Source organism: Schistocerca serialis, chromosome 4 (assembly GCF_023864345.2).
Source record: "Schistocerca serialis cubense isolate TAMUIC-IGC-003099 chromosome 4, iqSchSeri2.2, whole genome shotgun sequence".
Lineage (NCBI taxonomy): Eukaryota > Metazoa > Arthropoda > Insecta > Orthoptera > Acrididae > Schistocerca > Schistocerca serialis.
This window is the reverse complement of record NC_064641.1, coordinates 187,731,659-187,749,056: the sequence shown is the minus strand read 5'-3', so window position 1 is coordinate 187,749,056 and position 17,398 is coordinate 187,731,659. Positions and strand designations below refer to the sequence as shown.

General features: G+C 43.8%; 1 protein-coding gene across 1 annotated transcript in view; it reads left to right on the top strand.

Moving 5' to 3' along the window:
* LOC126473713 (sialin-like) overlaps positions 1–17,398 on the top strand; it is a 134,110-nt gene that overhangs the window by 54,466 nt on the left and 62,246 nt on the right. Inside the window, exons 4-5 of the mRNA XM_050100957.1 lie at positions 3,060–3,144; positions 16,084–16,298. Of these exons, the coding sequence (XP_049956914.1) occupies positions 3,060–3,144; positions 16,084–16,298 (300 nt within the window). The remainder of the gene's footprint in view (positions 1–3,059; positions 3,145–16,083; positions 16,299–17,398) is intronic.

Genomic DNA, 17,398 nt, shown 5'->3' with positions numbered 1-17,398 from the left:
ACTGTGCCAACTTTGGACGCATCCGTAGAGCTTAGACGAGTGCTATAAGTTGAGGATATCAGTCCAGCATACCAAAAAGTGGCGTCTGAATGTGTCTCATTTCTGCTGGGCCAGCATTTTGACTCAACTGTTCCCAATTGGAGAACTTTTTTTTCAGTAACGACAAAACATCCTTCACCAATAAGATCACCGGATTCATGTCACTAAGGCCATGCGCAACGTTGACGATCGGCTGTGACAATATACCGTATGAAATACAGACTTTTAGCCGTGCAGAGCCGGCCGATGTGGCCGAGCGGTTCTAGGCGCTTCAGTCTGGAAACGCGCGCCTGCTGCGGTCGCAGGTTCGAATCCTGCCTCGGACATGGGTGTGTGTGATGTCCTTAGGTTAGTTAGGTTTAAGTAGTTCTAAGTTCTAGTGGACTGATGACCTCAGATGTTAAGTCCCATAGTGCTTAGAGCCATTTGAACCATTTAGCCGTGCAGACAGTACTAGCTAAGAAGCGACCTCTCGCGTCCGTCGGCCGTCGTAATTTAATATATTATTATTATTATTATTATTTTGATTGTTGCCGACTTACGTGGTGGGCCTTAATAAAAATGATATTTCATTCAATTTTGATTTACGGTTAAATGCTTTTGTGAAGTTCTCCTTTTTAACAATATTAATCTTAAATTATTTGTTACGTTAATGAATGTTAGACTCTCTGAATCTTAAAACATGAGCATACAAGTTGAACATTGGAATAAACTTTCCATATTAATTTCCTCGGCTAGTCAGTTCACTTTAAAGCAAAAGATCTTTAGTTATTAATTACAATTGCGGACCACACACGCGCGAGAGTATTTTTTCTTACCTCCGTTAACCATTGTATTGTAGTCGGAGTCCTGGCTATGGCTCTCGGCTATGGTACTGAAAATAAGAATCTTCAAGCTACGTATTTTCTGCAACGTCGGGCGGCTGTGGAGAAAAATTAATATTATTATATTTTGACTAAAGTTCAGTCTTGATTACATCATGTATGTTTTAATGATATAGGTAACCGGTTTCGGTTCTTTCTACAAAACCATCATCAGACCTGTGGATAAATTTTAAGAAATACTAGATACCAATCTTTAAATAAAATGAAAGTGTCTAATGATGTCAAAATTTAACAAGATAATATAAAATAAATTATACCCATGGCTCCCTTAGGATGGTAGGCGGAGCTCTCCTCGCTGCTACGCAGTCAACTGATGGTTATGAGTGCTGAGCAAGAGCTTAAATATGCAGAGGCTCCGCCTACTTCCTGTCACACTACTTCACAACTGCCAATCAGCGTTCATAATATGACGCCATCGTCAAAGTATAAAAGTAGGAAATACACTAATAACATAAAATTGATTCATTTAAATGTCTGATTAACAGATAGTTAGTATGTCTACAGCTTATTTATATTTTGGATAAAAACAGTGAACTACGATGAGTAATAGTTGTGCCCTCTATGGGCAACCTTAATACTATTACAGTGCCAGTTACATCAAAGATGTGAAAGTCCTTGGCGTTGTGGTATATATCGATTATACCGAGTCGCCTACATTACAATTGCATCTTTGTTGGATGCTGCAGAATCGTCTTATTTTAACTGTAGTTTTTATAGCAATATTCTTTAAAGCATTAGGGTAGCAGCCAAGAGTGCGTTCCACATTATGTATATCTGAATAACTGATGAGACTGCTGATTAAATTTTTTAAAATCATCGATCTAATAGTTTTTATAATAATCAATGTCAATTTAATAAATTTTTTTATGTTGTGCAGCATATTTTACATACATTGCTTTTGCCATGGGTATAACTAGTCTTATATTTTTAAAAAACAAAAGAGTAGATGCTTTTATTATAAAATTTCGTCAAAAAGGTCGTAATAATATTTTTCGCGAAAATCTAATTGTTCATTGAGCAGCATTGATGATTTGGTTTTCAAATGAGCATATATCTCGATTTCTTCTAGGATATTCATAAGTAAGCCCTGTCTTCCCGAAGGACAAGAGAGACCATCCCACCTTTCTCTCTCAGTCAATAAGGACACTTCTCTCGTTCCCTACATATCCAAACTTTCAGCCAATGGGCGTTCAAATCGCTGTTGCTAGGCGGATCTGACGTCAAGTTTGCCGACATTGTGACGGAAGTGTGTCTCGGAACACTGTCTCAGATTGTAAGATCCTACTCCCGAATAGTCGGATCTTGTCCCTAGAAAGGTTGCACAACATTGCCTCCTATGATTTCATCACTACTGCTCCTTGCTGACGCTTAATTGTTAAATGTAAATGTAGCCTGGCTGCTACCGAACATTCCCCATCGCATAAATATGCATAATACTTGACTTAAACGCGTGGAGGGAATGCACATATGCATTACACCAAGCCGAATAACTGCTTGCTTGAAGGCCAGAGGTGGACCAACGCGTTATTGAATTGCTCAGTTTGTGAAGCATTTCTCTTGAATAAAGGATTCAATTTTCTGAAACTGGAATTATTTGTTTGTCTGCATATGTACATCACATCTACCAAATTCCGTCCCATTCAGATAATATATTTGTGGTGTGTGCTCTTTTTTGTCTTAGAGTATATATTAAAGGTTAAAACATTTCTCTTTTTCGGTAAAGATTTTTGCCAGTCTGCTTTTGCTATCCTCTTCACTTACCAGACAACGACAATTTTCAACTAATTTCAGAGCCTTTTTTCTGAATGTAATTTCATCCATATCACATGACTTTATGAAGTTGAGCTATTAATAACGTCTGTCATTCACGAAATATTAATGCTCAAAACGAGTAGTACAGTATTACTAAACGAAATTATGACTGGTTTCAGTATACCATTTATTGTTTTATACTATTGTTTTACACAGTGAAGTAGGCCTAACTCTAAACTGTCTGCTTTAACAACTCTTACAAATGCCTATTTGTTTTCTTTTTGGGAATTTAAAGAACACTTTTCCACAGCAGCTACGGAAACACTCGTGTTTGAACGTTACTGTCTAGACAAGCTATTTACGCTCGCTCCTCTTGCCTTCTAGGGCGGCATTGTACCGACAGTGCAGACTCTCATATGCAGTTGGGCCCCTGACCACGAAAGAAGCAGGTTCTCAATAGTATTCTTGGGTAAGTTGCAAGCTGCTGAACCACGTTTTACTAGCTGAAATACTGACGTAATGTCTCTTCTCAATCCTTCAGTAATGCTGTGTACATATATTCCACAAAATGAAAACTGTGGTATGCTTATCTCTTTTCTGAATCTTTTTCTGTTTTTCATTCTACACACTACAAACGTTTTCGATTTTGTACTGTAGTACCTTTGAGAGTGATACCAGCAGACAGAACGCCATTACGCCTGTGGTCACTATAGAGCTCCATTAATCCGTCACCATATGAGAACTTAAGAATCCAACAGGGACACACAACAGCTAGGTCATTAGCATCCATACAGTAGTAGATACAAATTACGTGGTGTGATAAACTATTCGACGGGATATTAGTGATGATACCCCGAAACTACCTGAAAAGAAAAAGCACAGAACATAATATGATCGTTCATACATGGCTGTTATACGTGGCTGTTACAACCACCACTTTCGATAGAGCAGGTATTCGTATCTCTCTGTGATCCTCATTCACAACAGAAACACGTCACAGTCACTACAGTCATATACAGTAAACACATGAAATCACGACACAGAGTTAACATGTCGTGCCAGTTCTCCAAAGCAGTGAACATTCACAATTAGGCGGCTGTACGTGTGCCTCTCTGCAGAGTTAGCATGTCGTGCCAGTATTCCAAAGCTGTACGTATGCCTCTGTCTCTCACCCTACAATATCATACGATTTCAATTTTTATTCGCCAAAAAGCTGTTTCACTTCCAGGCCTAAAGATCAGCAATCAGTATTTCTTAAAATGAGGTTGGAAATAGCAGTGGTTTCAGAACGGTGCTGTAGCATAGTGATTATGTTATTTGCTGATCATGATGAAACGTGTGAGTTCGAATCTTTGTCGGGTTGATTTACCTTTTTCTTTTATATCTTTATCGGAATTACTGCGATCATTATTTTTATTCCTTTAATTGGTTTAAATATATTTTTTTAAAGTTTCTAATGCTATGCTGCAGCATTTTAATAACATTAGCAACTTTTTTATTTGCTATCTTTTTTACTTCCTTTTCTTCTTTTCTTCTTTTGGAATCTCTGTTCAAGTGGTTATAAGTTATTTTATTTACCTATTCTAATATTTAAGGGTATGAAAATCCTGATCCATCTGTTAAACACGTACCGGGTAATTTAAGTGCAGCTACTCACAGAGGTCTGGTGTGGGCTGTATTACGTTCAGCAGCGAAATTTGGTAGATATTCTAACACGTTTTTTTCCTCTATTGTCATTTCACTCCCCATAATGGAGTGGGCTGGCAGCGGCACAATACGCCGCCCTTCAACCAAGAGAGTTACAAAAAACATAAGGACTTGAGAAAATAATACATAAATGAGAATGGTAAAAGTGGGTGAATAAACGATAACAAAAACAAATGAGTATAAAATGTAGATCAAAAAACATAGATGAGAGCCACACTCACATGTGGAGAATGAGCACTGTAGATCGAAGTGAAAACAAAGAAGCACCATAGCGGGCACACAAATGAGTGACACTGGCGACACCGTTGGTGGCGGTGAAACGCAGCACTGCACACAGCACCGGAGAAACACTGGGATCACAACAGAAACGTTAAAAATCACTGCACCGAAGGAGGTACCTACCATCAGGTGAAGTGTGGGGAGGGGGGGGGGAAGAAAAGGGAGGGGGGAGAGGCGGTATGGACAAACCAGGAGGGGGGCAGTGGAGGCGAGAAGGAAAGGAGCAGATTGCAGCACTGCATTGATACCAATGTTCATCACTTCGAACACCTTCTGTAAATGGACGTTCATGCCACCTATGTGACCTTCGTTGAACTTCAAAGACCTTACTGTTACACGTCATTGCATTCGTCTTGATAGCTGCTATCAGAAAATAAGTGCCAAACTATAGCATCTTATTAAAAAAAAACCAAGTTGACCTTCATATCTCTGATGAGACCACACCTAGCAACAAAAACCCAACGTCATATTACGACCCTCATTGTCCCATGCAACATTTGTCTCACAAGCTTTTCAGCTACTATCATACTTCCTGAGTTATTATAGGTGCCTATAGTTGGTGACTCACCCTGTATATAAGCTGATGTGGTGAATGATCTCTTCAGTGCAGATGCATGCCAGGCACGAATTCTTATGGAAATAGGCGAAATAACACGAGTAATGAGGACAATGGGGAAGGGGCACTACATTTGCAGTGCATGGATAAGTTGAAAATTTAGGTCTGATGGGAAGTGTGCTAGGGTAGTCTGTGCAGTTGCGATGACTACTGTGTCTGGATTGTTAAGCTGCCATGGTAGCACAGTCGGATCAGTCAGAGGGCTGGTTCACATGTGCAATTAAAAAGAAAAACTGAGTGAAGGGAAAGAATTTCGATTTGGCACATATTTTTAACTTTCCCAATTGATTTTAGTCAGCACCTGCTTGCAGTCAAGTTCTGTAATCCTTTTGTGTTTTATGATTTAATCTGATGCAAAAGTCACTGATCCCTTCAGATAGTCCAACGCCCTCATTTCACCTTCCTTGCTTTTAATTTTTACTCCAACGTACGAACCTCCTGTTAGTTTCATGAGTCTCTTAGGTTTTTTTTTTTTTTTTGGCTCCTTATTACGAGTTTCGTTTTAGTTTGTTTCTAGTGTTGTACAGCGGGTATTTTGCGTTTCACCGGGTTTTACGCTATCAGTGTTGTTGTGTATCCCTATTTCATCTCATTGTTGGTTGATTTTGAAGACGGGACTGAACAGTGGGGTCATCAGTCCCATGATCTAGGATGACAGAAATCAAGGGGCGAACAACAGAAACAACACAGTTTAGTCTAGGGAAAGGGATAACGTGCAAACAAAGAGGGAAAATGGATGTCTGGGCAGCAGGGAGAAGAAAGAACAGGAGGGGGTTGGTGGAAACGTGGAAAGCAGAGGTGCCTCAGAAACGCTAGGCACAGTGGGTCACATGCACTGCCACTAACTTTTCCTGACGCCGACGCTAAACCGCTATCACGGTATACCGAAGATAACACCAGTGCAGTAAACACAAGAAAAGGGGAAATAAAAGTGCACAATAGCCCAGAGAAAATTGAGGGAAAATATGGGGAGAGCCTGACCAGCATAGAAGCAAGGCCAAGGCCTCCATAGCCAACACCTAAGCCAATTGTTGGACTCAAATTCCAGAGGAAAATTCAAGGACTTAAACTTGAGAGGACAAACCACTTTCACCAAGGACAGACGTAACCATGTGAGGATCTCTGCTAACACCTGAGACAAGGAAGGTGAGAGGACATATTTAGTGTGAAGAGACAAAAGCCAGGGGCAGTCCAGCAAAATATGGATCACCATGTGCACAGCCCCACAACTACAAAGGGGGGGGGGGGGGGGGGAGTGGAGCTGAGGCTCAATGCAGAGTAAGAAACCATGGGTCAACCTAGTATGGCCAATACAAAGATGGCAGAGAATATTAGGTCCCTGCTGGGAGGGGCAGAGGGGTCTCATTGATGGTGCGAAGTTTATTAGACACGAGGGTAGCCTCCTAAGAGTCAGCCAATGGTTGTACAAAAACAAAAAGGGATATGATGTAAGGCTGCAAATCTGCCCCACAGAGAAAGAGGGGTAGGTGATCGCTCCCCCCCCCCCCCCCCCCCCCCAAGTTCATTACTCAGGATACGTACGTGGCCAACGTGGCCAGGAACCCAGAGAAATTTGACTGAACAAGCAGCGTCATCTAGGTCAGCGAGAAGGTGGCAGAGACCAAGGGATGCCAGTAAAAACACCGACAGATAGTCAAATAAAATGCTTCAAATGGCTTTAAGCACTATTGGACTTAACATCTGAGGTCATCAGTCCCATAGACTTAGAAATAGTTAAACCTAACTAACCTAAGAACATCACACACATCCATACCTGAGGCAGGATTCGAACCTGCGACTGTAGCAGTAGCGCGGTGCCGGACTCATGGGCAGTCAGCTTTGGGGTGCACAGACTGTGTGAGACTGTGTGTCCCATGACCAGTTTGTGGCAGCAGGCGTCTGTCCTGAGGGACGCCAGGAGGTGTGGTCCTTGGCGGGAGACCCACCACTGACGGGCGCCAAAGAAGGGGGGCACTGCTTCGGCAGGGAAGGGGAGTTGCACCTGGAGGGGAGGGTCAGAGAACTGCAGGGGAGGGGGAGAGGAGAGGGGGTCGGAACAGGGGTAACGAAGAGGGAGGAGGGGTAAGGGCACAACAGAGGTAAAAGTGGAACTAATCGATACAAGATGAAGTCGGTCAAATTTCTGACGAGCCTCTGCATAAGATAAACGATCCAGGGACTTTGTCTATTCCTTGCCTTCTTATAAGCCATACAATCTGGCGAGTGTGGAGAGTGATTATTGTGACAATTTACACACACAAGTGGCAGAACACAGGGGCTCCCCTCCACGTTGATAGTTTGCTGTACATCAGGAAGTCATGTGCCAGATACATAAGCACCGGATGCACCTTATGAGTGGCGGGACTTATGGCTTCACATCATACTGATAACACATAACCTTGACTTGCTCTGGCAATATATCTTTCTCGAAAGCCAGAATAAAGCTGTCGATACTGGTGTGGTTGTTCTTGCGACCTTTCTGCACATGCCAAACAAAATGAACGCTCCGTCGTTCCGAACTAACCCAAAGCTCCTCATTAGTTTGAAGGATGAGGTCCCTATGAAAAATGACTTCCTGGACCATATTCAAAGACTAGTGAAGTGTAATGAACACCGAGACGTCGACAACTTGATTAGAAGCAAGAAGAGCTGCAGATTGGGCAGCAGAAGAAGTTTTGATCAACAGGGAACCCGACTGCATCTTACTGAGAGACTCCGCTTCACCAAACTTGTCTTCTATATTTTTCTTAAAAAATAACGGCTTTGCGGTGGTGAATGTGACCCTGTCCATCCTATTACAGACCAGTGGGTAAAGGGTGGCGCCCCAAGACAGCGAGACTGGCTCTCCTCCCATGGTATAGCTAGGGAAGGGAAGGCTGCAGGATCATAAGAAGTAGCGTTCAGTGATCCACTACCACCAGAAGACACAGCCATAGGGTAAAGGCTAGATTTTTGGAGCTCGATACACTTCATGTGCAAAGAATTCTCCCTGTTACCACCCACTCTAATCAGGGTCTCTCCCCATGGGCGCCACCCAGCCACAGCAAGGATCATCTGGCATGGCGGCTGTTGTCGGGAGTTCCGATGCTCTACAATGACAAGCAACCACTCCTAAGCATACATGGGGAGGCAACAGCTCAGATGTCTGAAGTGTGATCCCTATGCTGTCATGGGGCTCAGCCAGATGGATACATACTAGCTCCACCACACTGACTGGCAACGTGTGCTTGTGACCTAGTGGGGCTGAGGGGTCTATGACTGGGAAGGAAGGGGTGAGAGGAACCCACGTTGCAGACGCTAGGGAGAGAGTTCTTCCCCAAATGGTTCACACTATCGAGAGAAAATTTTGAAGTGGAGGTCAAACACCTAAAGGGGACCAAAAACGCCAAAAAGGAAGGATGACAGAGAAAAGGCACGGGGAACAAAACCGCAAGGAGTACAGGAAAACAGGTGGATAGCCAAGTAAACATGGAATGAAGGGAAGGAGGGGGAGGAGCGAGAATAGGGAGGGAGAGACAAGGGGAAGGAAATGCAGCCTGGGGAGGTATGGGCTGCAGTAGCCTAGAGTCCCGTGACCGCCATGCACGAACTCACGAAAGGAGCATGATACCCCTGGGGGGTTTTCCCCTCGTACCCTGCAGTGCTGCCACTGACTGGCATGAGTACGATCTGTGTTGGCCGGCATCTTGGTGTAAGAATATCTTAGCTGTATCGCAATGCTGTATGGTATTACAAGGGACACGTTAGCGCGTGAAAACTTGAATTCTTTGGTTGTCACATTTCGCAGCCCACCTTCTATCATTTTGGGCCTTTTTGGTTATCTGCCACAACCGATTTCGCCGCGTTGGTAAGCACGTGAAGTTGTTCAGAGATAACGTGAGCATTGCTTTATAAGTCCTGTTGATACTTGTCTCCCCTAATTCATGAGTTTTCAAGCCTTCTGTATGCTTGTCTGCTACGAGACAATTTGCCTCTAGATGGTCCGCAGACGCACAGGGTGTTCAAGTTCTCGGTTGCCAGTCATAAATTACTTACGCGGGAAAATCTTGTATCATAACACAAGACAGTATGTGTCTTTTAAGGCAAGCTTCTTTACACCACCAACTAACTAAAAAAACGTATTCGTGTACTTTTTCAGCCCAAACCTATATGACATCACCGTACTGAGGATGTTTCGGTGTTATCTTGTTGAGATCGATCTCTAAGGACAAATTAAACACGTGCATATGTGAAATGCAGTCTGTCGTCAGTGGTTGCTTGGGAAGTGGAAATACTGGGCAAAGGAAATTGAACATCATTTGTAATAGGAACACAATTCATTTTATCTCCCAGTCTAGTGTAGAACTCCAACAACATAACAATTTTATTAACATAATAGGAAAGTGCAAACGATCGAGTTACAAACAATCTTGCCGATCCCTGGTGCACCTCGGGAGGCCGGACTCTAACCGTGATGTCGTCCAATAGTCTGGAAGCATCCAGGAACACCCATTCAGTTATGCAGACACCGGGCACTTCTAAAACACATATACAAGGTAACTTAAAAAATAAATATAAAAATGTAAGAACACGGATCGACCCGCCCATCTAACAAAAAATTTAAGAAAATGTAAATTTCCTTTAACGTAATAAGGTTCACAAAGTATTCTTTTAAAACAACACAATACAAAGAATTTTTATGTAACAAACTCCTCCATAATTTGTAAATGGCCAATAATCGACCAGAAAGTCAATAACAATTGCAATTACTGGATAAACTTCCAGTATAGGGAATTTTGCTGGCTAATAAGCCGGGCAATATAATCAGAACAAATTGTTAACAATGTACAAGGTTGACCGAGCTGTATCACAGAGAGGAAGCTGTTCCTCTTGATCCTTTAGAATTTACAGACTTTGCCAAGCGCCACTGGAAACTACACCTCAACTGTGACCAGGACAATGATACATAAAACAGAACATCAAAAGACGTTAATCATGCATATAACCGCTTAACTAAATGCCCAGGTATAATGAGTTCATTGCGGCCGACACACTACTACAACACAACCACAATTTATCCAACTTAAAACACGCTCAGTCAGTATAGTCCTTTGGCGGGGGTCTGCCGGTGAGAGTAGACTAGCATAGTCGTAGTGGGCGTTGTCCCGCGGCAAATACTTCCTTCCTCCGTGGGTTGCTCGCCGCACAGTCACCTGTCCAAGCCCTCGGCAGGCTGGAAGCAGTTCAACTGACGTCTTCCGGGTGCCGCGTCTCAGTACCAGAAGAAAATCCTTCTGAATCGGTTGATTCCGTCCAACCGGGAACGTACTGCTTGGTGCAGAAAGCCGTTGACACACGGACAGTGCACTAAACGTTGAGCGTTGAGCGTGCCGAGTTTCTGACGTCATAGTGTCGAAAAATAACGTAGGGGAGCCTTTCCGAACATGCAGAGCAATGTCTAGCAACGAGCGACCTGTCAGTACTCGTGGCACGGCTCAGTATGCACCCTGCATAGTTCTAAAACAGCGAGATAAATTCATATGACTCCCCTGTGGTTTCCCTAATTCTCACATAAGTTTCTTCGTTACTTACGTTAACATAAGCGGCATTTCCCAATAAATGATATGCAAAACTTAATACGTCACCATCTCCAAACGTAATTTTATCATGAAACGAAGTATCCAGGTCCGAAACATTAGGTCGTTCACTATCAAAAGGAAATGTGAATTTAAAGGTTGTCTTCCTATTCAATTGATCCACGTCAGAATTAGAAGACTGTCCCCGTCTGGCACCCGACGCTTACTGTAGGGGAAGAGCTCGCTGCCTCACATATCTGCCCACCACCGGGTCCACAATACTGAAATAAAAAAGGGTGTTGCACTCGACAGGATTCGAACCCACAACTTTTTACATAAGAAACCTTTTAAAAAAAGGAAAAGAGAAAAAAAAGAAAGCTGGTCCTCCATCCTCCTATTTAGCCTTGCGCTTCGGCAACTGTGCATGCAAGAGCTTTAATGGATTGGGAATAACAGCCAACCAGTGGCAAAATACGGGTTTATTAAACCTTGACCACGGTTTCGATACATCACATTATCTATATCCAATGTAGGAGTCCATGACTCTGCCTATTACATGTATCTGTCATCTACTTAAGCAGCACTTAAAATAAATTATTTAGAAGTAGGAGCTCTGTGCTGAGGAGCTTTGTCTTGAAATAAAACAAGCTCTACAGTAGAGAGCTACTATTTTTAAATAATGTTTTTTAAATGGTGATTATGTGGGTGACACGTACATGTACTAGACAGAGTCAACGACTCCCCCATTCGATATAGATTATGTGATTCTACGTACAATACCTTCTGAAGAAGACATATGTAAAACAATTGAAACCATAGTCAACGAGCCGGCCACTGTGGCCGAGCGGTTCTAGGCGCTTCAGTCTGGAACCGCGCGACGACTACGGTCGCTGGTTCGAATCCTGCCTCGGGCATGGGTGTGTGTGATGTCCTTAGGTTAGTTAGGTTTAAGTAGTTCTTAGTGCTAGGGGACTGATGACCTTAGATGTTAAGTCCCATAGGGCTCAGAGCCATTTGAACCATAGTCAACGTTTAATAAACTTGCATTTTGCAACATAGTCAACGTTTAATAAACCTGCATTTTGCAACTGATTGTTTGTTGTTCCCAATCCACTGCAAAACTAAAAGGTAACTTAAAAACCAAACTTAGAGGACTTACGCGCCTGCTTCGTCGACGTTTGTAAATCGATGTTATTTTCAAGGCTTTAGTGGATTACAAGAGATTCTGAATATTTTTGTCAACTACTCCCAAAACAGGTCCACCAGGGTGAATGGCAAAGGTTATGATCCTGGGACCCTAACCTACACCATCTTTTGGGATCTTGTGCAGGCCTCGGGTGCCTTTCCGAGAGGGCGCAATTTAGTGCTAAAAGAAATAGGAAGTTGTACAAGTAGTATAGCCTGATAGGAATAACGAAATGATAAACAGCTATTTGCTCCCATGACACCTACTACAGTAACAACCAGCCCGTGAGCGAGACTAACATCGCCTTGTGACCTGTTCACCATTTTCATTCTCTTCATCATTCTCATATCGCTCTGCTTCCTCAAGTTCCGGCTCAAATGGCTGTGAGCACTATGGGACTTTACTTCTAAGGTCATCAGTCCCCTAGAACTTAGAACTACTTAAACATAACTAACCTAAGGACATCACACACATCCATGCCCGAGGCAGGATTCGAACCTGCGACCGTAGCGGTCGCGCGGTTCCAGACTGTAGCGCCTAGAACCGCTCGGCCACCCCGGCCGGCTCCTCAAGCACCGGTTACCACAGTCAAACGCTAATAACAATCGCTGCTGCGAACGTAGTTTTTGTGATCTGTCATCAACTTGTGGTTTGATTTCACTACGCTGATTGTTTTATTTTTTTCTTGACACAATGGAATGTTTGAAACTAGCAGCGAAATTGCGCGGAAAAATGACGAAGCGCATACGCTCTTTCGAAGCGAACTCAGTACTGCACGTAGACGGGAATCGTGTAAGACACTGCCGGCCGGTGTGGCCGAGCGGTTCTAGGCGCTTCAGTCTGGAAACGCGCGACCGCTACGGTCGCGGGCTCGAATCCTGCCTCGGGCATGGATGTGTGTGATGTCCTAACTTCTAAATTCTAGGGGACTGATGACCTCAGATGTTAAGTCCCATAGTGCTCAGAGCCATTTGAACCATTTGAAACGACACTCTTTGCCACAGCCATACTGTGCTTACGAGCAACGCGGAAAAGACAACAAATTGAGCCTCATTCCATGAGCAACTGTGAGTCAGTTTGTTATTCTGATCATTTCAGTAGTAGCAGAAGAGGAAAGGTTTGGATTGAACCGTACTAAAATGGGAAGTGGGTGATGTATGAAAGGGATTCTTGATCTGACAATCACTTAGACACAATCCCGTGAGAGCCTCGTTAGATAGTTTCAACAACCAACTCTCAGTGACATACTACAACCCCCTACATATCGCTTCCGCAGGGATCCCGAAGACAAGACTGCATGAATTACAGTGCACACAGGGACTTTTAAACAGTCTTCTTCCCTGCACTTCATATGTGAATGGAACGGGCAAAATCCCTAGTTACCGGTACATTGGGAGCTACCCTCTGTCTTGCACTCGTCTTCAAAGAATGGATGTATCCCTGTGGATCTATATTATTCTTATTACAGACATCTTCTGGCTGTAGAGGAGAGTTAGTATATAAGTTTTAACGAGGAACTGAAATCCGGAAATGCGTACTTCACTGCACGCAAAGAGTGAGCTCTAACCTGTGTACTCCACGCGGAGATCCTGCTGTTCGTTGCAAAGGGGTATCCGTGACTCATACTTTCATACACATGGTGCACGAAACTTGGTGTTCGTCCATGGAGCTTGGAAGTTAACCTTCCTAGTTGTGAATGTACCTGTTTCCCGCAGTCGTTTTTCTAATCGAACAAAAATTGTATGTAACGAACCATCCGGAATCTCTGTGCAACTCTTCCTTTACTCACCAACGGTTAGGCGGAACATTTGGAAGTGATTCGATCTGTAATCTTATTTTGCCGCGCGGGGTAGCCGTTCGGTTGAAGGCGCCTTGTCGCGGTCCGTGCGGCTCCCCCCGTCGGAGGTTCGAGTCCTCCTTCGGGCATGGGTGTGTGTGTGTTGTCCATAGCGTAAGTTAGTTTAAATTAGATTAAGTAGTGTGTAGACTTAGGGACCGATGACATCAGCACTTTGATCCCATAAGACCTTAACACAAATTTTCATATTTCTAATCTTATTTTATATTCAGATGGTACATTTCCAGACAAGGGTTCCGCACCAAAACCCTGGACATTTCGTAATAGGAACTGTGAAACATCGTATAGATATACACGTGTAAATTTCGTACCGGACTGTGTTGAGCAACAGTTCCATGAGACCTACCTCTCCCTGGTATGCAGACACTTGTTTCATGTTGTCGGTTGTTGGTTGGAGCCATTTTCAGTGAGCCAAGTAAGTCAACTGAACGAAAGTGTAAAGAGTATATCTTGTGTTTGTTGTTTTGCTTGTTACGGCTTTCCATTGATTGGCATCGAAACAATCAAAAAGGAATGGTATTATTGGCATACTGGCTGTTGGCTTCTGTCTCGGGTTCTTCGGCCGACGATTTTTCTGACGTTTCACCGTCAGTAGTGGTTGGCATTGTGCGAGCCTCAGTCTCCATTGCTGGTGGCGGACCAGTCCGCCACTTGTGCTCGTCAAACAAACGTCAGCCGGAGAATCTGAGATACTAGCCAACAGTCAATGTGTCAATAAGTGGCAACGAAAGCCTCAATATTTTTGTAATCGTTTTATTGTTGCAAGCAATGCGAAATATGGACAGCGACGGGGGTGTGTGAAATTTGCCCTGGGCGCCAGTTGCCCTAGTTACTCCACTGTCTGCAAGTAGTTTACTTTTTTGTGACATATTGGAACTCATGAATTGCTCACCGCAATGTGTGTGTGTGTGTGTGTGTGTGTGTGTGTGTGTGTGTGTGTGTGTGTGTGTGTGTGTCTGTGTGTGGTGTTTAACCCTTTCAGACCGTCTCACTACAACTGTGTACATTAAATATTACTGTCCCGTAGCTGGAAAAGAAATATTTTTCCCCAGTGGAAACTTCATGTACACGTTTGCGAGTGTTCAATATTTTTATCACGTACAAGTGCTGCCAACTGTAGCAGTACGCAGCAGCTTGTAACCGCCAGAATATACGGAAGTGGTTGGTTAGTTACGATCTCGTAAACTGACATACGGCCGGCAGAGCGGTGTGCTGACTACATCCCCTCCATATCCGCAATCAGTGGCGCCTGTGGGCTGAGGATTACACGGCGGCCGGTCGGTAACGTTGGGCCTTCATGGACTGTTCGGGAGGAGTTTAGCATTGTACTTTTTAGGTTGGTTAGTTATATTCCACTGCATATGTAAGTATTTTTATTATTGTTGTATTGCATGGTAATTATTGAATGCCCAGAATCTTCCTGGCAGATTAAAACTATGTGCCAGACTGAGACTCGAACTCGGGACCTTTGCCTTTCGCGGGTAAGTGCTCTACCAACTGAGCTACCCAAGCACGACTGACGCCCCGTCCTCACAGCTTTATTTCTGCCAGTATCTCATCCCCTATCTTCCAAACTTTACAGAAGCTCTCCCGCGAACCTTGCAGAACTAGCACTCCTGAGAGAAAGGATATTGCGGAGACATGGCTTAGCCACAGCCTGGGGGATGTTTCCAGAATGGGATTTTCACTTTGCTGCGAAGTGTGCGCTGATATGAAACTTCTTGGCAGATTAAAACTGTGTGCCGGACCGAGACTCGAACTCAGGACGTTTGCCTTTCGTGGGCAAGTGCTCTACCAACTACTGGCAGAAGTAAAGCTGTGAGGAGCGGGCGTGAGTCGTGCTTGGGTAGCTCAGTTGGTAGCGCGATTTCACGCGAAAGTCACACAGTTTTAATCTGCAAGGAAGTTTCATATCAGCGCACACTCCGCTGCAGAGTGAAAATCTCATCACTGAATGGCCAGTTTGTTTATTACAAGAGTGAATGTTTCAAAATTAGTTATTTTAGTCCATAAAAGGAAGCCAACAGTACAAAGCATATTTTGAAAACGAGTATATATGTCTGTATGAATTACAGCACGAAAGACAAATTTTATTCCTCCAGAAAAAATTCGGGCCTGAAAGGGTTAAACAGTCGGTGTAAGAAGCTGGCAGCCATGGTACGTAGTAGTAAAGTAGGTGTTAGTGAAGGCACGTTATTTGTGGCAAGGCATGTACTGGGGCATCGTCGCATCTATGGCGGCGACGGGCGCGCTGTGCGAGACGGCTGCGGGCTGGCCGCTGGCGTTCTACGTGTTCGGCGGCCTGGGACTGATGTGGTGCGTGCCCTGGTACCTGCTGGTCGCCGACTCGCCGGGGCGACACCCGCGCATCGACCCGGCCGAGCGCCGCTACATCGAGGCCAGCATCGAGTCCAGCGCCAGGGTACGCAAAGTACAAACCAAATACTAGGCCGCACTCAATCACATCACCAGATTACTGTATGATTACGAGGTTTTTGTTGTTACGGTCTTCAGTCTGAATACCGGTCTGGTGCAGTTCTTCACGCTGCTTTATTCTGGGCAAGCAAAATTAACGAAACCTACATACATTTGAATCTGACTGCTGCAATCGAAGCTTGATCTCCCCCACCCTCCTCCTCACGCACTCACACACAACTATTCGGACACCTATTAGTGGACAGTAATATAGTCTAAGTCCACTCCTCCTCTTTATGACTGGTTCAAATCTGCTGGGGACACTTCCTATTAGGTGTCTTAATATCTGCCGAGCAATGGTAACCCATTCTACCTCAACAGCCGATAACAGATAAGGTAGTGATTTTGTCTGCTGGGTTTTGAAAGGAAGTCAACGTAACTTATCCCAGAGGCACCTATACGGATATGGTGTCTATTCTTGCGGACATGTCCGGAAGAACAGACACCGTTGATGACCTGCAGCCGTCTAGAATGAAACTAGAATTATACATTAATACCTTCAGCTGAAGTCTGAAAGAATATAATAATTCCAATCCCAAAGAAAGCAGGTGCTTACAGATGTGAAAATTACCGAACAATCAGTTTAATAAGTCACGGATGCAAAATACTAACACCAATTCTTTACAGATAAATAGAAAAACTGGTAGAAGCCGACCTCGGGGAAGATCAGTTTGGATTCCGTAGAAATATTGGAACACGTAAGGCAATACTGACCCTACGACTTATCTTAGAAGCTAGATTAAGGAAAGGCAAACCTACGTTTCTAGCATTTGTAGACTTAGAGAAAGCTTTTGACAATGTTGACTGGAATACTCACTTTCAAATTCTGAAGGTGACCGGGGTAAAATACAGGGAGCGAAAGGCTATTTACAATTTGTACAGAAACCAGATGGCAGTTATAAGAGTCGAGGGACATGAAAGGAAAGCAGTGGTTGGGAAGGGAGTAAGACAGGGTTGTAGCCTCTCCCCGATGTTATTCAATCTATATATTGAGCAAGCAGTGAAGGAAACAAAAGAAAAAATCGAAGTAGGTATTAAAATCCATGG